Genomic DNA, 22,125 nt, shown 5'->3' on the forward strand with positions numbered 1-22,125 from the left:
AACAGACATGTACCCAGCTGTTTGGGTTTTAGTTAATTCCAGGTGTAGTCAAGTTGACAACTAAGAATAGCCAGTACATTTGTCAACCATCAACCTGGTTACAGCTCTTTTGAATGCTTACAGTTAAAAGATATTATGATAAAATATTTAATAACATCTGTATGCAGTCATTTGAGGACATGGTTTTCTTTCCCCCTGTTCACATGTATAATTGTAGAATTCATGAGAATGTGTACCAAGACTGCTTTCTCTACAGGATCATCGTGCTTTGTACTAGGAATAAACACACATTAGTATATATTTCCTAGGATTACTTTCTATTTCATTGATCTTTATTTTTAAGCAACAATAACATTAGAAATTCATATTTAGTATTCAACATATTTAAATATCATTTTTCTCCTAGTAAGAATAAAAAAAATATATACTTGTAGTTTGGGGGTTTTATTTTTCAGATTCTCCCTTCTCAGTTTTAAGTCATCTGAGTTCTTCCCTGGTAAGGGACTCAGTGAACAACACTGCATCTGCCTATCATGATTAATCAGCATTTGTGGAAATAGGAAGATCTTCTGGCTTAGTAATGAAAAGTTCTGGAAGTGAACTCTACAGAGTTAATATTCACTAACATTCTTAGAGTTAATACTCACTATTCTCCTTAGGACACAGAAGAGGATGAAGCAAGATTTTTCTGCTTTGTTCTTGGCTAGAAAATACTAGGGCAAAAATCGAAACAGTAATCAGTAGTGTTTAGGATATGATCACTTGGATGTGTGAAATACAGTCTCCACAGGGAGTCAAGCTATCATGATATTGCTGAAAGCATAACTGCTACAACAATGAAGTAATTCCAGAACTGCTTACATTTTGGAAGTAAGATCCCCACGACTGTCATCAGCACCACACACAAGGCTCCAAGGATGCCCGTTACCATTCTCCATACAGTTGCTTTGGGGCCGGAAAAGAAAGAGAACAGTGACAATGACTGAGATTCTAACTTCCAAGAAGGTAGTGAAGAACCAACCTGCTTCCATCTTAGGATTAAAAGCCATTGTATTGTAAAGCCAAACTAGGTTTATTCCTATTTGCCTAACTAGGTTTATTCCTGTTTATGAATAAATTTCTGTTTCTCAAGGATTGGCCTATGCCCCACCTCTAACCTTAACCATAAGTGGTTCTGTACTGCCTGTTCCAGAAATGGTAATCATATCTTGTTTTCAAAAAGTTGTTTATAACCATCTTGCAACCCTACCTATGTTTCAAAAGGTTATATGACCACCTATGACTACATCGTTATGACTACTGTTCTTATGAGTGCCTTGTTATGTCCACTGTGCAACCAGCCATTGTTTCAGAAGGTTGTCAGGACTAACATGCATGCTTACGTTCTCTTCCTGGGACCATGTCTGTTTTGCCTGCCAAATCTTCCAGTTGGAAACCCCCTACTCCTGAGCTATAAAAACCTTGTTTTCCTCACATCCAAAGCTGACATCTTGAACCCTATCACGGGGGAGGGCAGCCCATATAAACGAACAAAAAAGCTTGTTTAATTAATTTGGTTGTGATGATTTGGGTTGGTGGTCATTCTCCTCCCATCTTTGGCATCATTAGTCTCAACTCCAGTTTCTTTGAGGACATCTTCTCCTTAACTACCAAGAGACATTCAAATACCATGTGCTATCTGGCTTTTCCTGGGTAAATCATCTGTGATGAATGTCTTTCTAAGTGTGGAAACAGTTAATGATGACTAATCACTTAAGGGAACATTAAAATACTTTGTAATGGACCCGAAGGGTGGCTTAGCTTGTAAAAGCACTTTCAGTGCAAGCCTGGTAACCTGAGTTCCATCCCTGGAGCCCATGGGAAAAGCCTGTAGTTTGCTTTTACATCTGTATATGCTATCCCAGGAGATGGAGACAAGAGAATTGGCAACTGGAATCTCACAGGCCAACCAGCTTGGGGTAGACTGCAGAAACTAAAAAGATCCTGCTTCAAAACAAAGTGGAAGCAGAGACAGATTCTCTCTCTCTCTCTCTCTCTCTCTCTCTCTCTCTCTCTCTCTCTCTCTTTCTCCACCCTCACATATCTATAAACAAAGAAAAAAAGAGAAAAATAAAGTTTTGTTTTAAATTACATTTAACTTCTTAATTTCACTTCTGTTATCTGGTTAAATATAACATTATAATTTTACCTCCAAAATATTATGAAAATTATTTCTCATCTATCATTCCTGCGACACTAACATGTTATTTCTTTCAATCTGGTGGCTATTCCTCTTTTATCTTTTTTTTTTTTTTTTGGTTTTTCGAGACAGGGTTTCTCTGTGTAGCTTTGCGCCTCTCCTGGAACTCACTTGGTAGCCCAGGCTGGCCTCGAACTCACAGAGATCCGCCTGGCTCTGCCTCCTGAGTGCTGGGATTAAAGGCGTGCGCCACCACTGCCCGGCTCTCTTTTATCTTTTTGGTCCACTGCATGTTCAGAGCAGACCCATTGGGACTGAGTTAGACTGAACTGAACTGTGTATGAGTAGAAAAAGCTAGGCAAGCCCTAAGCATGAGTGTGTTCATGTCTCTCTACTCTTGGCATCAATAGCTAATTTCAAAGTGTCAGGGAATGAAGCCAGTCATGTTTGCTCACACCTTTATTTCTAAAACTTGAGGAGCCTAAAACTAAAGAACTGCTTTGTGTTTAAACCCCTCTAGGATACAGTATAGGACCTGTATCATAAAAATTGGGGGGGGAGTAAATAAAATATTTTTTTATTTTAAATTTATTTATTTTACATCCTGACCACAGTTTCCCCTCCCCCTTGTCTCCCAATCCCTCCTCTAACCTCCCTCTCTGCCTTCCCCATTCACACCTCCTTTTCTGTTCAGAAATGGGCAGGCACCTCTGGTGGATATCAACAAAACATGGCATATCAAGTTGCAGTAAGCCTAAGCACCTCCCCTTGTGTTAAGGCAGGACAAGGTCACCTAGTAGGAGGAGTAGGGGCCCAAAGACCAGAGAAAGAGTTAGAGACAGCCCTTGCTCCCACTGTTAGGATTCCCACAAGAAGAGCAAGCTACACAACAGTTCCATATATGAGAGTGCCTAGTCAGTCCCATGCAGGCTCCCTAGGTGTCAGTTCAGACTCTGCGAGCACCTATGAGTGAAGGTTAGTTGATTATGTGGGTTTTCTTGTGATGTCATTGACCCTACTAGCTCCTACAATCTTTCCTTCCTTTCTTTAGCAGAATTCACCAAGCTCTGCTTAATGTTTGGCTATGAGTCTCTGTCACCAGTTGCTGGATGAAGTCTCTCTGATGGTAATTGAGGTAGTCAATGGAGATGGCCAGTTCAGGCTACATATCAGCTATTGCTAGGAGTCTTAGTTGGGGTCATCCTTGTAGATTCCTGGGAATTTTTCTTGCACTAGGTTTCTACCTGACCCTGAAATTCCACCCCCTTCTAGTCATCTCTTTCAGTACTCACCCTATCATCCCCCCAATCTGGTTCCTCATGTTCCCATCCCCACCTGCCCTCAGTCCACCCATGAAGTTTCTTCTCCTTCTCCTTCCCAGAAAGATCCAAACAACCCCCTTGAGCCTGCCCTCCTTGTTACTTATCCTCTTTGGTTCTGTGGATTGTAGCATAATTATCCTTTACTTTATAGCTAATATATACTTATAAATGAGTGCATATCATGTTTGTCTTTCTTGGGTCTGAGTTAGCTCACTCAGGATGATTGGGATTTTTAAAAGTAGCATTCAACTGTGTTCTTAAACACAATGCAATTCTTTTGGAATATACTTCAGTGATACTTGAGAGAAACAGATCAAAAGAAAATTTATTCTACTGTAGTATCCTAGACTAGTTGGGAAGGGTATTACCAAGATGCATAATTAATGTATTGTGATTAATTTAGCATGGTTATGTTTCCTTTTCATTCTGTTACTGTGATAAAATACTCTGAAAAAAGGTACATTAGATGTGAAAGGGGTCTGGTCAGTTAATGATTCCCATTTATAGTTCATCAGAGAAGTGTCATCAATGCAGGAGCTTGAAGCAGCTAGTCACATGCACATTCAAGAGTAGAGAGACATAAACACACTCATGCTTAGGGCTTGCCTAGCTTTTTCTACTCTTTTTTATGTCATTTTAAAAAAAATTTTATTTTTATTTTGCAATACAATTCAGTTCTACATATCAGCCACGGATTCCCTCTAGCCCCCCTCACCTTCCCCCCAGCCCACCCCCCATTCCCACTTCCTCCAGGGCAAAGCCTCTCCTGCGGACTGAGATCAACCTGGTAGACTCAGTCCAGGTAGGTCCAGTCCCCTCCTCCCAGGCCAAGCCAAGCGATCCTGCATAGGCCCCAGGTTTCAAACAGCCAACTCATGCAATGAGCACAGGACCCAGTCCCACTGCCTGGATGCCTCCCAAAGAGATCAAGCCAATCAACTGTCTCACCCATTCAGAGGGCCTGATCCAGTTGGTGACCCCTCAGCCATTGGTTCATAGTTCATGTGTTTCCATTCGTTTGGCTATTTGTCCCTGTGCTTTATCCAACCTTGGTCTCAACAATTCTCGCTCATATAAACCCTCCTCATTCTTGCTAACTGGACTCCCAGAGATCCACCTGGGGCCTAGCCATGGATCTCTGCATCCAAATCCCTCAGTAGTTGGATGGGGTTTCTAGCACAACAATTAGGGTGTTTGGCCATCCCATCACCAGAGTAGGTCAGTTCGGGCTGTCTCTCGACCATTGCCAGCAGTCTGTTGTGGGCGTATCTTCAAAACAACTCTGAGATACCACCTTACGCCTGTCAGAATGGCTAAGATCAAAAACACTGAAGACAGCTTATGCTGGAGGGGATGTGGAGCTAGGGGAACTCTCCTCCACTGCTGGTGGGAATGCAAGCTTGTACAACCACTTTGGAAATCAATATGGCACTTTCTTAGAAAATTGGGAATCCATCTCCCCCAAGATCCAGCTTTTTCTACTCTTACACAGTTCAGAGCTCCAAACTTGGGAATGGTGCCTCCCACTTGCTGGCAGTCTTCTCATATCAGTTAGATTATCAAGACAATCCAGTACAGACATGTTCACAGGCCAAACTAATGTAGACATTCCCTTCATAAGACTCTTCCCAATTGATTCTATGTTGTGTCACATTGACAATTAAAAGTAGTCATGACAGGTATTGAGAGCTGCAATCTAAACGTTACCTAGTGTTAAGATCTGTCAGTTACATAATGGATACACCACTGTACCTTGTCTTTCTCCTCCGACAACCCGTTTTTGGGGCAGGAGCTCAGGCATTCTGTGGAATGTCAGTTCTGCATAGTTTACCTGCTCTTCACTTAGCAATATTGGCCTCTTCTCAGCTTTAGGTATTCTTTGCTTCTGTGGAGACTTAGTCATCTTTATCTCTGTGTAAGCAATGTCCTGCTTGTTTGCTGTATATTCATCGTGTTTACTGTGAGGCATTTCTTTTTGCTTTACCTCAGTCTTGGCAGCTTACTTCCCTTGTTCTGGAATATCTCTGCAACAAAGAAACACATGAACATTGCATTGTTGAGCCATCTCTGAGCCTTACCTATCACGTGGGAATACTTGCTTACAAAATTGATGGGTGAAATGGAGGAAATAAAAGTACAAATTCTTCACTAAATGTAATTCTTTCTCTGATTCAGAAGAATGATTCTTGATAAGTATTTTGAATCCCCAGTAATGGGTTTCTCCATTGTTGCAATAAGCCAAATGAACTCGAATTAATAAGACCAGGTGTAATCTGAGCAAAACACTCCTGGGAGATCTCAGGGGAAGGAAGGAAGAAAAATCACACAGCAAGTCTATGAAACAGAGCTTAAATACCTTTAGGTGTGGTTTGAGCAGCTTGGAGAGGAAGTGCCACTTGGCAGTCTTTCTGAGGGGCAGGGTTTGGAGAAGGAGGAGGTGGGGCTGAGCCAGAGCTTCCAACTGAACAGTACCATGGTCTCTTAAAAAGCTCACTCATTTTCCCTCTCTGAGCCTGTTTTTAAAGGTTTCAACCTGGGATTTTATACAACATTCCTTCTTGACATTCCATGTATAATGATTAAAATTCTCTATAATAAAACTGGCTAAAATATCACTATCAGAAAAAATAGAAATTTAATTTAAAGCCAATTTAAAATCATGTGCCTATAAAATGTATTCATGAAATAAAGTATTATTTGGTGGAGTACAATATTATGAGGGAAAAAGTGGATTTATCTCAGAAAATTGATATATCTTTCAATTGGGTAGAAGAATGCCGGTCTCCTTACAAAAGATCATTTTCTATTTAAGCAGTTCACAATTATTAAACCCCCACACACATGTATACCATGCATAGAGGCATATACATATGGCTCATCAAATTAATGAAACAGGACCTATGAAGCACAAATAAAGGACATTCACAAAACCCAATAAAAAAACCCACAAAATCATAAATTAGGAATAAAGTGACACAAATGAAAAGAACAATAGCCACCCATGAGTAGTAAGTGACAAAAATTCCATAAAGTTGCTTATCAATATGTTAATAACTCTTGCCAACTGTTGACTCTCAATTTGAATATTTTAGCCTACATAAATGTTAAACAGGAGTCATATAGCACAAGATTTTGTCACCATTGTATTTTATCTAATAAATACAGAGGAAAGATGAATGAGAATATAGTGATTATCATGAAAAATGATCCTGAATAAGGAGATGAGTAATTCACAGTATGTGAGACACAAGAGCGTTGTGTGAACCACTGATACTAACAGGTATGCTTGATGAAGGGCCAAACTTTGCAAACATGACACTAGCAGGTCTTGCCCACCCCCTCCCTCTCCCTAACTGAACTATTAGATTATGTTCCTAAAGCCAGCCACCAGGGTCCATTGCCTTATTTGATCACTTCCTTATGCCTATTTCATTCTTGAAGCTGATCAACAGGGCCCAGCTCTCAAAACACCAAGGTCCAGCAATCAAAATTCATATTTTGGTTACATTGACTAACATCCAATGAGGACTTTCCAACCCATCCTAACATGGACTTCCCCTATTTCTCCTTGAAAAAATCACCCCTTCAGGGACACCTGCTGCTGTCTATGCCCAATCCAGAGGCAGTTCCACCACTGCTTGTCCCTTCTGTGGTAATAAAATTTTTGTGTTAAGAATTTGGTGTCTGGTGTATTCTGTCTGACTCTGTGGCCCCTTTATTTGGTTCTGTAACTTGGATCATAACTCAGATGGGTCTACAGGACCCTCAACCCAGTTCTCACACTTTCTGGATCATCTGGCACCTGCTCCCTTCATCTAGCAGCAGCTAATTCATAAGTTTTTCCATATTTGCCATCCTAAACATCTCCCAGGATATCAGATGATGGCTGTTAAGTGTCCAGTATCTCTGCACTGTCTTGTGGGGATGGTGTGAGGCCCATAAAGGTTTCTTAGTGAGATCTGAACTTGCTTTATCCAGCAGAGCTGCATTAGAGGATTGCTTGACCACGTGCATGTTTACCAGGTGTTTGGAAGGGTCTGCACTTGGATGTGTGATATGCTTTGATCTAGCGAGGGGAGGTCTTTTGTCCTGCCCCTTGGCATTCCTTTAAAAAGCTCTTTAGAAGAGGCAGAAGGGGCTGGTGGATAAGGATCCAGGGCCTCTTGAGCTATCCTGTGTTTTTATCTGTCTCTCTCCCCTCTGTCCTTCTATCTAAATATTTCTCACTTTTCCCTCCTCAAGAGTATCCTGGGATAAAAGTGGAAGCGATTCTTCCACAAGATGGGGAGAATGCGTTATACCCTGGCCTTCAGAGGCAATGGTGGTCTCTATCAGATGGCTTGCAGACATATTCCATTCAGTTTGGCTTGGTTGGACATTTTCCTTTCGCTTTTGGTGGCTGTTTTCCATTCCTAGCCACCTGAAAATCCTGTTGACATGTGCCCAGATTTTTCCTTGGACCATTGCAAATCTCTCTTGATGATGTAGCTTGGGTGACAAACCCTCCCTCCCCGAGATCTCCTTATTAGCCACTAGAGACCCTTGGGGATGGCCCTTGGCTCTTAACCTTGACTCATTGGCTGCCTTTAACAATGAGACCCACTCTCTTTATCCTGACTAATTTACCTCTGGGAAGTCTCCTAAAGACCCAACTCATACTAGACATTTCTGGTGCATTTTAGCACTCAAGAATGGCCCTTATGCACCCCCTAGATAATCAAACAAATTGTCAACTTTTACAATTCTTGTGGGTGCATGGAATGGTGCAAGGAGATCCTCTTTTACTCCTCTCCCTCCTGACCTCCCCTCTTCAGAGACTCCCTATGTCTATCCCTTCTTTACCTCTACTCCAAACCTTCCCCTTACATTTGTCTCATGTCCTATTGGCCATCAAAACCTCGTCACTGTACTGCTGCCTGCTGCCATGGCCGTGCAGCTCTAGGAGCCTGCAGCAGCTGTCCAGACTGAGTCACTTCAGGAGTCTGCAGCTGCAGCTCACCTCTGGAGCCTGCTGCCATGCCACCATCCTCTCCCTCCCCAAACTGAAGCCAAGCTTGTCATCTTGGATCCTGGCAATAAATCCACTTTCTACTCTTATCCTCTCCCCTTCTTCATCAGTCACCTTCCCTCCAGTTCCTTATCCTTCCCCTCTGCATCAAATCTTGGCTAAGCCACCCTTCCTGGTTGCCCATCCCCATTTTTCTCCTCACATGGTTCAGCTCTGGTTCATGTTTACTCTGGACTCTCCCGGATATCTCTGCCTCTGTCTATGCTCTTCCTTATCTCTAAGAACTTGGCCTCTCTGAACCAAGCTGTTGATCTGACTCTCCTGAAGTACATAGAGATCATTTGTTTCTGCCACTCACAATATTTAATTCCCAATTCTAGAATCTGATTCTTCAGCTCCTCCTTCCCTCGGTCTCCCCTAGCCTGCTGTGCCCTCCATGTGGACACCTCTATACTCTGTACATGTTACTCTGGCTCCTGTAGCCTGCTCTGCCTCTGGCCTGCTACATCCACATGGACATCTGTAGTGGGTAGCCATTCCAGCTTTGGTCTGGAAGTTCCAACCCCCATTGAGACTTTGGCAACTGTCATGCCTACAAGGTGGGGTCAAGGGAGGCGCCTGGGGACCTGAGATCTGGATCGGCGGGCTCTCTCTCTGTTGCGGGACCTTGGACGGTGGAGGTGGACTGAGCAGAGCTCCAGAGAGCACCGCGGGACTGTGATACACCTTCCCCAGACTCCGCGACCTCCCTATCCCTTAATTTGTAAGTTATGCCATTAAATAAATCTCCCTTTAACTACGTGGAGTGGCCTTAATAATTTCACCAATATCTGGTGCTCACGTGGGGCAAATTCCAAAGGCCTGGGTGGCTCCCACCCTCAGCCTCCTCCCCGGCTAGCGGGTACCTAAACCTGCCTGCAAAGTTCCATATAACCAGGGAACGCCTACACGGTTCCATTCCCGAAAAAGGGAGCAGCTAGTCTGGTCTCAGTTCCCTAGCTTAGCCCCGAGACCAGCAAAAGAGGCACTTCCCGGCTTCCTGAGTGCCGGCGCCTGCTCCGACTCCAGAGAGCTGCAGTCAGCCAAGATCACCAGCAGGCCCTGCTTTGGAGCTGTACCAACGCCACCTGCTGGCTGAAAAGTGCTACTACACCCTCCAAAACCACGAAAGGTAGGTAAAAGTACCTGATAATTTTACATCTTAAAATTGACTAACAAATTTTGAGTAATTCTTGTAATATGGCTGACAACATTACCTCACAAGAATTTGAAAGCCTTTTTGCCTGTATGATGAATGACATCTTCCTGGAAATATACAACCTTCCTAAGGCATATCTGGCCTGTACCATTTTGGCATTCATTGTAATAATCCACACAGTGTTCAAACACTGGTTTAATAACAAGAACAAAGATGAGTCATTATTGGGACTGATACAGGCTTTAAGCGAGAGCAATGAAGGCTTACAGAAAAATATTGTATCTCTGGAATCTGCTTTAATGGATAGCAATGAGACCTTAGAGAAAAAGATTCTTTCTCTGGAATCTGCTAACCAGGATTTACAGGCTTTCAAAACTAACAATGAAGGCTTACAGAAAAAGATTCTTTCTCTGGAATCTGCTTTAACCGATAACAATGAGACCTCAGAGAAAAAGATTTTTTCTCTGGAATCTGCTAACCAGGATTTACAGGCTTTCAAAACTAACAATGAAGGCTTACAGAAAAAGATTCTATCTCTGGAATCTGCTTTAACAGATAGCAATGAGACCTTAGAGAAAAAGATTCTTTCTCTGGAATCTGCTGATCAGGATTTACAAAACAGGCTTGTACCAAAAATTGATCTTATTGATAATAAATGTGAATATTTAATGGACAGAACACTAACTCTCCAGACACTATATAAGGAAGAAAGATTATCAATAATTGATAAGATAAGGTCCATGGAATCATGTGTTTCTGAGGAACATAAAAACTTCTATGATTCCATGAGAAATCTGGAGTCCCTTGCCAGAGAGGAGGTTCACTCCATAGAACAGACTCTAGGTGCTCGTTTGCAGGCCTTAGAAGAAACTCTCAGTAAACATGACAAGGGACCTAATAAGCAGAAGGGCAAGACCATAGAGGTTGTAACATCTCCAAATGGCTCTCACACAATGGCTTATCATGTTATCATCCATGAGAAGCCAGCAGATGACACACATCCCAAGCCATATAATACATATACATTACAACCAATTTCAACAAGGGACTTTAAAAATATAAAGGAAGCAGTAGTTACATATGGGATACACTCCACATATGTAAAACAATTGTTAAATTTGTGGTCCACCTCACATAGAATCATCCCAGATGACTGGCATCAGTTAATTTCAGCTGTTCTAGAATATAGTCAGCAGCTACAGTGGAAAAGCTGGTTGAGAGAAGAGGTAAAAAATTTAGAACAACAAGGTAAACTCAGAGGTTTTGTGATCTCCCAAGATCAAATATTTGGTGAGGGATGTTTCGCTGACAGGAATGCACAAGCCATTTATGATGAACATACAATATCCCTATGCCATACAGCAGCTCTAAATGCTTGGGAAAAAATTCCAGAACCTGGAAAACCAACTGAGGTATACACAAAGATATTTCAGGGACCGCACGAACCCTTCACTGATTTTCTACAAAGAGTGAACACAGCTATAACAAGAGCTGTATCAGATAAAGAATTAAAAAAAGTATTAACTGAGTCCTTGGCGTTCGACAATGCTAATGCAGAATGCAGAAGAATACTTACACCATTAAAGATCAGATCAGCTCCTTTGGAAGAGTGGATTCAGTATACTAATGGTGTTGAGTCTCGTAACTACAGTAATGAGGCTTGGATAGGAGAGACAAATCCCAGAGGTGAAAGAAGGCCCCGTGTTACCAAATGTTTTAAATGTGGTACACCTGGTCATATAAGTAAAAACTGTACGTGGGGTACTCCGAGGAGTAATACTCCTTTTAGGAATAGCCTAAACAGGAGACCCCAACCACCTCCCGGATTATGTAGAAGGTGTGGCAAAGGCAGACATTGGACCAGTGAGTGCAGATCAAAAATAGATATACGAGGTAACCCTTTACTGGCGGGAAACGCCTCAGGGGGCCTCTTACAGGCCCCCAAATCAAATGTAGTATAAACATTCCCAGCCACTGTGGAAGAAATAAACCAATGCCTAATGTAAAAATCGATACTGCAATGGATGATAAAACAGCTCTGATGGATGGATCACAGTTTACAAAGAACACTATAAAACAAATATTTTGGCAGACTTCCATAAATGATCAAAGACCAAAGCTTAGAATTCGAATTAATGGCCTGGTTATGGAGGGACTGATAGACACAGGTGCAGATGTGACTATAATTACACCAAAATCATGGCATCCAAATTGGCTTCTTCAAGAGGTAGATGTCCAACTTTTAGGGATTGGTACCCTATCTCAGATAAAACAGAGTTCGAGATGGGTTGAATGCATAGGGCCAGAAGGACAGAGAGGAAGGCTGAAGACATATGTAGCAAATGTAGCAGTAAATCTTTGGGGCCGAGATCTGTTACAACAGTGGAATACCCAGATTAAAATTCCTACACTTTCAGAAAAAGAATACAGACCAATGCATGTTTCTAGGAATAATATCATCACATGCTATAAAAATCAGTCACCAACCATTCAGGCTGTTCACAAACAGAGCACAACTGCTGTTGAACTCTCAGAAGTACCAACTGCCTTACCTTTAAAATGGCTAACTAATAAACCTGTCTGGGTTGGACAATGGCCTTTGACAAAAGACAAGCTACAAGCTTTAGAACAGCTGGTTCAAGAGCAGTTAAATGCTCAACACATTGAAGAATCTACCAGCCCTTGGAATTCTCCTGTATTTGTTATTAAAAAAAAGTCTGGCAATTGGAGAATGCTGACAGATCTGAGAGCTATTAATAAAGTAATTCAGCCAATGGGCTCCCTACAGACTGGGATGCCCTTGCCCTCTCTGCTACCTAAAGAATGGCCTATAATAGTTATTGACTTAAAAGACTGTTTCTTTACCATACCCTTACAAGAAAATGATAGAGAAAAATTTGCCTTCACAGTACCTAATTATAACAATTCTCAGCCAGTCAAGAGATATCAATGGAAGGTCCTCCCACAGGGAATGTTAAACATTCATTCTTTGTGCCAATACTTTGTGCAGAAACCATTGGAGATAATTCATGTAAAGTTTCCACAATCCATAATTTATCACCATATGGATGATATCCTATTAGCTGATCCAAAGTTAGATACATTAGAAAGCATGTTTGTAGAAGTAAAAAAAGTTTTGCCTCACTGGGGACTGCAAATTGCTCCTGGAAAAAATACAAAGAGGAGATTCTATTAACTACTTAGGATATAAGATAGAGCTACAAAAAATTAGACCCCAAAAGGTACAGCTAAGGAGAGATCGATTGAAGACTCTTAATGATTTTCAAAAGTTATTAGGAAGCATTTCCAAATTACTGGGTATCATGTGAATACCCAAAGATGGACTACAAAATTTGGCTAATACTCTAGAAGGGGACAAAGAATTAAATAGTCCAAGAGAATTATCAGCCGAAGCTGAGAAGGAATTGGCTCTAGTAGAAAAGACAATTCGAGAAGCACATGTGGATCGTGTGGATCCAGAACTTAAATGCATTCTTGTCGTATTCCCCCCCAGACATTCCCCAACAGGTATTTTGATGCAGAGGGAAGATATTATATTGGAATGGATAATCCTACCACGTAAACCAAATAAGAAATTAAAGACTTATTATATAGAAAAGATCTCTGATTTGATTCAAAAAGGTAAACTAAGACTTCGCCAGTTGACAGGAATGGACCCAGCAGAAATTGTAGTACCTTTAACTAATGAAGAAATTTCATCACTATGGAAAGATAATGAATACTGGCAGAGAGCCTGCAGTAACTTTTTGGGAGAGATTAACAACCACTATCCCAAAAGCAAGAGAATAGAATTCATAAAGAAGACCGAATGGGTCCTTCCTCACATTGTACGACAAAAGCCAATTTCTGGAGTCCTCACATTCTATACTGATGCAAATAAATCAGGGAAAGCAGGATATAAATCAGGAGACTTAAGTAAAGTGGTACAAAGTCCATACAGCTCTGTACAAAAGGCAGAACTGTATGCCATTCTTATGGTACTGATGGACTTCACAGAACCCCTCAATATAGTCACTGACTCTCAATATGCAGAGAGAGTTGTTTTACATATTGAAACTGCTGAATTTATTCCTGATAATACAGAATTAACTTCATTATTCATACAATTGTAGGAAATCATCAGAAAAAGGGAACATCCTATATATATATAACACATATCAGATCCCATACAGGTCTGCCAGGACCTCTAGCACAAGGTAATGATGAGATTGATCAGTTACTAATAGGTAATGTGCTAGAAGCTTCAGAATTTCCTAAGAAATACCATGTAAATAGCAAAGGTTTGAAGAAGGATTTCTCCATCACTTGGCAACAGGCTAAGGATATTGTGAAAAAATGTCCTACTTGTTCCATCTATAACCAACTTCCATTACCTGCAGGGAGCAATCCAAAAGGTATACAAAGAAATGAAATTTGGCAGATGGATGTGTTTCATTTTGCAGAATTTGGAAGATTAAAGTATGTACATGATACCATTGACACCTATTCAGGATTTCAATGGGCAACTCCTATGAGTTCTGAAAAGGCTGATTCTGTGATTACACACCTATTAGAAGTTATGGCCATCATGGGAATACCTGTACAAATTAAGACAGACAATGCCCCAGCTTATGTCTCCAATAAAATGAGACAATTCTTTGCTTATTACAATATAAAGCATGTTACAGGTATACCATACAATCCCACAGGCCAAGCAGTCATAGAAAGATCCAATCGAACTTTAAAGGATATGCTAAATAAACAGCAACAGGTAACAATGACTCCTAGAAATAGATTGCATAGTGCTTTATTAACCTTGAATTTTCTCAATGCTGATGAGAAAGGAACAACAGCTGTGGAGAGACATTGGACGACAGACAAAACTCCTGAGCTAAACCAACCGGTTTATTTCAAGGATGTGCTGACCTCAGAATGGAAACCTGGATATGTTCTACATTGGGGAAGGGGTTTTGCCTTTGTTTCTGCAGGAGAAGAAAAGCTATGGATACCAACAAAATTAATAAAAATTCGATTCGAACAGGAAAAACCCCTTGATGAGGTGAAGTAAAAGATCATCCTCCAATGTGACATCTCTACAAGTTGTAAGAAAAATTTAACAATCAAGGTTGGGGTAGGGTTCTGCTTTTGTCTTTCCAGGATAATGGAAATACCCATCTTCTAAAAATCATAAGGCCTTGGATATCCGGATGTTTACAGCAGAAAGAAAGAATCTATTGGTACCAATCTACACATGGTAAAATCTCACTGTCTAACATCTATCTCTCTATCAATCTAGAAAAGTTGTGCTTCCAATTCAATTTTAAGCCAAGCTGGCTTTGGAGATGGAATTGGCTCACTCCTTCTCTAAACCCAAGCACATTGCTAAAAGAAAAGTTTGAGAGAGTCTTCAGTTCCATATCAGAAGAGCCCTCTGGTGTGGGACAGAAGGAAACCAATAAAAGGGACCATTGTCTTCTAGATTCTAATTCTCCCCATGCTTACTCTTGATTTCTCAGAATCCTTTCTTACATGCTATGTCTTCTTTAAGTCCAAACCTTCCATTTTGATAACAAATAAGTTTTTCTAATAGCAGTCTCGGAAGTCTCCAGAAGGAAGATGGGTCCCCAACAACAACTCTACCCAATCCAGAATGATGCCATGGTAATCATCATCATACTACACTTCTTACCAGAATTTCAGACAATCTTACCCATTACTCTAAGACTTGCTGCAGAACCTACAGTTAGTCTAACTGAGATTTAACTATCTGAGCTTTCTCACAGTACCCAACAGAGATAACATCACCCCCTAAACAGCAGGAAGCAATTCTAAGAAAATGACGCCCCTTCTCCCTTAGGTTTCATAATTCTCAGGGTTATGGATGATGGTTATAGGGTTGGGGGTGGAAGGAAATATTAAACTCAGTATTCTAAAAAAAAATGAAAAGAAGAAATGGAATGGATAGGTATAAGATATTATGGTAGATTATTATGTATACTAGTAAACAAATTTAGTAAAATAGCAGCCTTAAATAATTTGCACTGTATATTTGCACTGTTATGGATTCTTATATGTTGATACAAATGTAAACTAGTTTTATATTCCTGTTTAAGATAATTTGTATATTGATACAAATACAGAACTATATTTGTTATAATGTACATATATTTCTACTCTTATTTGAAATATTTGTATATTGATACAAATGTAAATTTATATTTGTCATACTTTATGTAGGTTCTACTTCTGTTTAGGCTATTCGGTATATTGATATATATTTAAGATTATTGTCATATTGCACATCACACTACATACTCCTACCTCTGTTATAAATATCGATATATATTTAAGACTATTGTCATATTGCATATCGAACTATATACTCCTACCTCTGTTATAACATCTTGTGTATTGTCACAATTTTGAAGTCATTGTTCTTTACCATACACTTGCTTATAGACTGTTTACCTTGTTTACGTGAAGCCTTAGTCCTTAGGTTATTTCGGTAGATAAGACTTATAGATTTATAGTCATCTATGCTTGTCATCTCTATAGTTACGTTAGTTAGGTTATCCAGATTTACAGATACATAGGTCAGATGGACAGGTAATCTTCAAACACTTCATAGACCTAGAGAATATGGCATTTAAATAACTTAGAATTCTGTTGATGTGAGACACAATTGCTCCTGGCTGCACCAATTTGATCCCGAGAGAATGTTGGGCTTCTAAGACATTTCCATTTGGAAGTTTGTCTTCTTGGCACAAAATGGCCTACTGGGCAAAGAACTGCCCTTGCCTCGACAGCTGACAGTACAAATGCAATGCTATCCTTTCTGGACAAGCGGGACACAAGGAAAGCGACCACTGTACTCTGCCAAGACAGGGTAAGATGGTCTTTCAGAATTCCTGCTTCTGAAAATGGTCTGTCAGATACTTTAGGCCTGTAGCCAATTTGAATGCACCAACAATGCTGAGAAACATTAGGTGACTGTCCAGGCTGCCAGCTGTCTCGGTCTACTCTCGCAAGATTCCCGAAAGTTGCTTGCATCCATCTACCATTTCTCAGGTACCATTATATTCCTTCTCAGGTCTTTGATGGGATTGAAGACTAGCAGTTATAGTTACAACTTAGTAGATAGAACATATTAAGTATTAGATTCAGGTTCTTTAGGATAGGACACCTTTTGGAATGATCTTTGTAACATGCCATTTACCTATGCTCTATACTTCTCTGGATTTTAGTATGTGTTTCTTGCTTGATATTGTTTGCATTGGTTGTACTTCCATCTTATCTAGGTCATGATCCCTCATTATTCCTGGACAATATTTGATAACCATTCCTTTGTATATAGTCTTGTATTAGGCTAGAACTTTTTTATTTAGACAAAAAGGGGGAGCTGTAGTGGGTAGCCATTCCAGCTTTGATCTGGAAGTTCCAACCCCCATTGAGACTTCGGCAACTGTCACGCCTACAAGGCGGGGCCAAGGGAGGTGCCTGGGGACCCGAGATCTGGATCAGCGGGCACTCTCTCTGTTGCGGGACCCTGGATAGTGGAGGTGGACCGAGCAGAGCTCCAGAGAACAGCTGGACTGTGATACACCTTCCCCAGACTCCGTGACCTCCCTATCCCTTAATTTGTAAGTTATGCCATTAAATAAATCTCCCTTTAACTACGTGGAGTGGCCTTAATAATTTCACCAATAGACATCTCCCTTTTTCCTGCCATGTCAGCTCTCTCTTACCTCCCAACAGGAGCTGAAATCCTTCCTGCAGCAGCTTGGGATTCTTTTCCTTGCTTCCTCCCACTTGGAGCTACCTACTCTGTCTCTCATTGTGCCTTCCTGGGCCTTTTACCCCTAGGAACTGCAGTCCTGTTTGCTGTTCCACTATGTGACTCTCTGCCTGTGATCCTGATCCTACCTGTCACTTATGACACGTTCCTTTTGGGCTCCTATGATACTTGGTGGCCCTGTCGTCTTTCAGCTCCCTCCTACAATACACTGCAACCCTTTTCCTCTCCTCCCAATGGAGCTGCCTGCAATCCCCAAGCTTCCTTGAGCTTGTTCAGACCTATGTGACCCTGTTCTATTGTCTCTCAGCTCCTGCCTGCAGTCCCACAGCTTCCGGTCTCAGATTCCTATTAAAGTTCCCTCTTCCTGCCTGGAGCTGCCTGCTTTGCCTCTTTCTTAAGAACTCCCAGGCCTCCCCACCCCCTGCAGCTTTGCTATGCTTGAGCCCATTTGGGCCACCTACACTCTCTCTCTCTCAGCTTCCTCTTGGAGCTTATAGAACTTCCCTTCAACAGAATTTTGTTTTTCAACCCTTACTCTCTTCTCCCACAGATTCAGCTTTTATTACTACAAACAACATGGCCTCAGTATTATCAAATTCTCTCATATGTTAACAATCGCCACTGCACAAACAAATGATCACAACATCTCTTAGATATAAAGTTATTCTTCTCTACACTTCCTCAACTTCCCACTCTTAAAAACCTTTTATCTCTAAAGTTGCTCCACACTCTGCTTTAAAAAAATCTAAGACTGCTGTAAACTCTATCTCAGGATTTATAAGCTCACAAGATATGGTTTAAAATCTATAAAATCTGTATCAAAATAGTTACCGTAATTTGATATATGTGATTAAACTTTCATTCAAAATTAGATCTACTTACTGTATATATAACTTAAATTCAACTCTTATTATATATATATATATATATATATATAATAACTTTGTAATTGGCAGCCTTGTGGTGGTATTATGTTCCCCAAAATATTGTGCACCCTAATAAACTTATCTGGGGTCAGAGACAGAACAGCCACAATATTAAACATAAAGGTTAGGCAGTGATAGCACATGCCCTTAATCCTAGCATTCCAGAGGCAGAAATCCACCTGTTCAAGGATACAGCCAAGCACGGTGACTCATGCCTTTAATCCCAGGGAGTGATGGCAGATACCAGAAAGGTATATAAGACGTGAAGACCAAGAACTAGAAGCATTTGGCTGGTTAAACATTTGGCTGGTCAAGCTTTCAGGCTTCTAGCAGCACAGTTCAGTTGAGAGCCATTCGGATATGAGGACACAGAAGCTTCCAGTCTGAGGAAACAAGACCAGCTGAGAAGTTGGCCAGGTGAGGTTATCTGTGGTTTGTTCTGTCTCTCTGATCTTCCAGTCCACCCCAATACCTGGCTCCAGGTTTGATTTTATTAATAAGAACTTTTAAGATTCCTGCTATACAGCCTTCTTTACTAAAGTTAAAGAATACATGCCATATGACTGCAAAATCTTAAGATGATCCCATGGCATAAAACAACAATTATAAAATTTCTCAATTTATCATCATATTGCTTCTTAGACTAAAGAAACAAGTCTCCAAAAATAGTTTGGATTGGTATAAAATTTTACTCAGGTTAACAAAAGTGGACTTACCTAACTACTTATTTCTTTGTTAACTGTTCAATACCAGACTTCTAAAAAATTTAAATAAATAACAGCATATATTTGGTAAATAACTTGCTCCTTCAAAGCCTTCTCCTTCTCTCACTCCTTCCTTCTCGTACCACCATGCCTTATTCCTTTACTAGAAAGAGATACCCTCTCTAAAATTGGCATAAATTTCACCTTCTACTCTGACAACAGCTCCCAAGACTCTTGTTCATCCCTTCTGTTTCTTTCTTCAGCCTCCATTTATACACTCTTTCACTCTCCAGAACATCAAAACCTCTCTTGCCCTCTGCTCTTTTCTTTCATTAATTCCACTGTGGAATGGAGTACCTCTCCTTCCCTTGCTGCAAAGCAAAAATCCCTCTCTACTATATTTAAAGTTCCTTCTGCCTACATCTACAAACTCTAATTCTCCCACCCTTAACCAGCCTCAAAGGCGTCAAACCCATCATTCAGTCTCTTTTATCCAAGCAATTTCAATGTCCCACCTCTTCACCCTAATATACCCACTCCAACAGAGTACATTATTCACTACCTACATCACATAGTTCACTCTAATAAAATACTTCTATTCTTTCTCTAATCTCACTTGGCTCTCACCCTGGCAGATAAGACCTTTCTACATAACCTGTGATGTATGTCAGTGGACTAACCCCATCTCCACTGTGTGACTCCTCTACCAAATACAAGTTCTAAAAGATTATATATATATATATGTATATATATACATATATATATATATATATATATTCAATTAAATTTTTAGATTTCTTTCCTCTTTGCTATGCAATTGGTATATTAAGACTTCAAAAGCTCAGAGCTTTAACATTGATTAACATTTTGATAAGCTATCAATCTAGCCCTTGTAAACTCCTGCTACTACCATCACAATCACAAGCTCAAATTTTTAAATTTCCTTTGGTTGTCTTCTAAAAATAGACTTAAAAATGCTTCTTATCATGCTGCAAACATCTCTGTCCAATCTATATACCCAGCCCTCTAGAAAATGTGTTAACTCTCTTAAGCCAAAATAATTTTGGGGTTCCCAAACTTTTACTATGACTCAAAAACGTAAGTCTACTAATTTCTCTACAATGTAGATTTTAGTACAGATTACAAACAATGGTAAAACTTTTATCTCATTTTATAAACTTAAAATACCCTTATAAGCTTCAAGAAATCTACTTGGATCCATGTGTCACAGGTCAAATGGACTCCAGACAAATACTCCTGTCAACCAACAGCCTAAGTTTCTTGATATGCTGATTCCTGAGAGTGAGATTCTCCCCATTTCCCTAGTCTTGGGATTCCCTTCCTCCAACTACTAAGGCTATGGGCCTAGATGTTTCAAATGTATACCCAAGATAAAAATTTTTCCTCTAAACTGCTTGTATTAGTCAGGATTCTCTAGAGTCACAGACATTATGGAATAAGTCTCTCTCTCTCTCTCTCTCTCTCTCTCTCTCTGTATATACATAATACATGTATGTATATGCATACATTCCATATCTATCTATCTATCTATCTATCTATCTATCTATCTATCTATCTATATATATGGAAATTTACCGGAATGAATCATAGGCTGTAGTCCAACCAATCCAACAATGATGAGTTATAAAAATAAGGAGAATATAGACTGGGTATCGTAGCTGGTCTTCTGTATATGCTGGAATCCCAAACAAGTAGGCTGCAATGCCAGTGAAGGAATGGATGTGCTATCAAGGTGATGTAAGCAGGCAAAGAACCAAACCTTCCTAGTTTCATGTCCTTATATAGTCTTCTAATAGAAGGTGTCTTCCCACTTCAAGATCTGTATTAAAGGTATGTGTCTTCTCACCTCAAGATACAGATCAGAGATGTGTCTTCCTACCTCTAAGGTCCAGACTAGAAGTGGGTTCACCCACTTCAAACCAAGCAGAATATCTCTCACAAGTATGCCCTCCATTTCTGGATTGTAGTTCATTCCAGATATAGTCAAGTTGACAAGGAAGAAGAGCCATTACCTCTTTTTTGTTTGTCTATCTGTCCTAGCAGGTTTCAAATCAACTATAAACTGTCCCAGCAACTAAACAGCCCCAAACGTTCCCTTGGAATCTGCATCCCAGACAGCTCCAAAGTGGCTAGCCCCAGATGGTCTAACCTCACAAGTTGCTCCAATGCTGCCTACACTTCCCTAACCCCAGATGGTCCTACCAAGCCTAGACAGTGAGTTATACAGCCCATTCTTCCCAAACTCTGCCAACATTCCAGCTTCCTTGGGTCCTTAATAAGGATGCCCCAATGTCAGCAAAAAGCAGGCAGAGTGAGTGCCAACCACCCCCCCAATTCTAGCTTCTTGACCTAAAACTTACTGAATTTTGTTCTCTTCTCTTGAGCCTTTTACTCTTCCTACCTCCCCTTTCTCTGGCCCCACCTTTAATCCCTTTAGACTAATAACTACCTTTTCCCTGATAATTGCTGGTGATCATCAAGAAGTAGCCAGAAGAATGATGCCCATTTACCTAACGCCTGACAAACCCAAAATAAAATAAAAAGTTGGGACTTAAGGGCTCTCCAACAGGCCCAAGCACTGCAAACATGACACTAGAGGTCTTGCCCTTCCCTCTTTCTCCCTTACTGGACCATTAGATTGTGTTCCTAAAGCTAGCTACCAGGGTCCACTCCCTTATTTGGCCACTTCCTTATGCCTAACTCATTCTTGAGGCTGATCACCAACGACCAGCTCTCAAAACACCAAGGTCCAACAATAAAATTCATACTTTGGCTACATTGACTATTGTCCAATCAGAAACTACAAACTCATCCTAACACAGACCTCCCCTATTTATTCTAAAACCACTTCTGCAGAAATACCTGCTGTTGTCTTTGTCTAATCCACAGGCACACTCCCACCCGCCTGCTTGTCCCCTCTGGGGCAATAAAATCTTTGTGCTGAGAATTTGGTGTCTGGATGTGTTCTGTGG

General features: G+C 40.6%; 1 protein-coding gene across 1 annotated transcript in view; it reads right to left on the bottom strand.

The window, feature by feature from the left end:
- Positions 1-22,125, bottom strand: part of LOC128099077 (killer cell lectin-like receptor subfamily I member 1) — a 34,673-nt gene that overhangs the window by 9,700 nt on the left and 2,848 nt on the right. Inside the window, exons 2-4 of the mRNA XM_052720737.1 lie at positions 5,254-5,525; positions 862-945; positions 648-713 (exon numbers count right to left, since the gene is read on the bottom strand). Coding sequence (XP_052576697.1) covers positions 648-713; positions 862-945; positions 5,254-5,470 — 367 coding nt within the window. The 5' untranslated portion in view covers positions 5,471-5,525. The remainder of the gene's footprint in view (positions 1-647; positions 714-861; positions 946-5,253; positions 5,526-22,125) is intronic.

This window comes from Peromyscus californicus, unplaced genomic scaffold (genome assembly GCF_007827085.1).
Source record: "Peromyscus californicus insignis strain IS unplaced genomic scaffold, ASM782708v3 Scaffold_6__1_contigs__length_162567912, whole genome shotgun sequence".
NCBI lineage: Eukaryota > Metazoa > Chordata > Mammalia > Rodentia > Cricetidae > Peromyscus > Peromyscus californicus.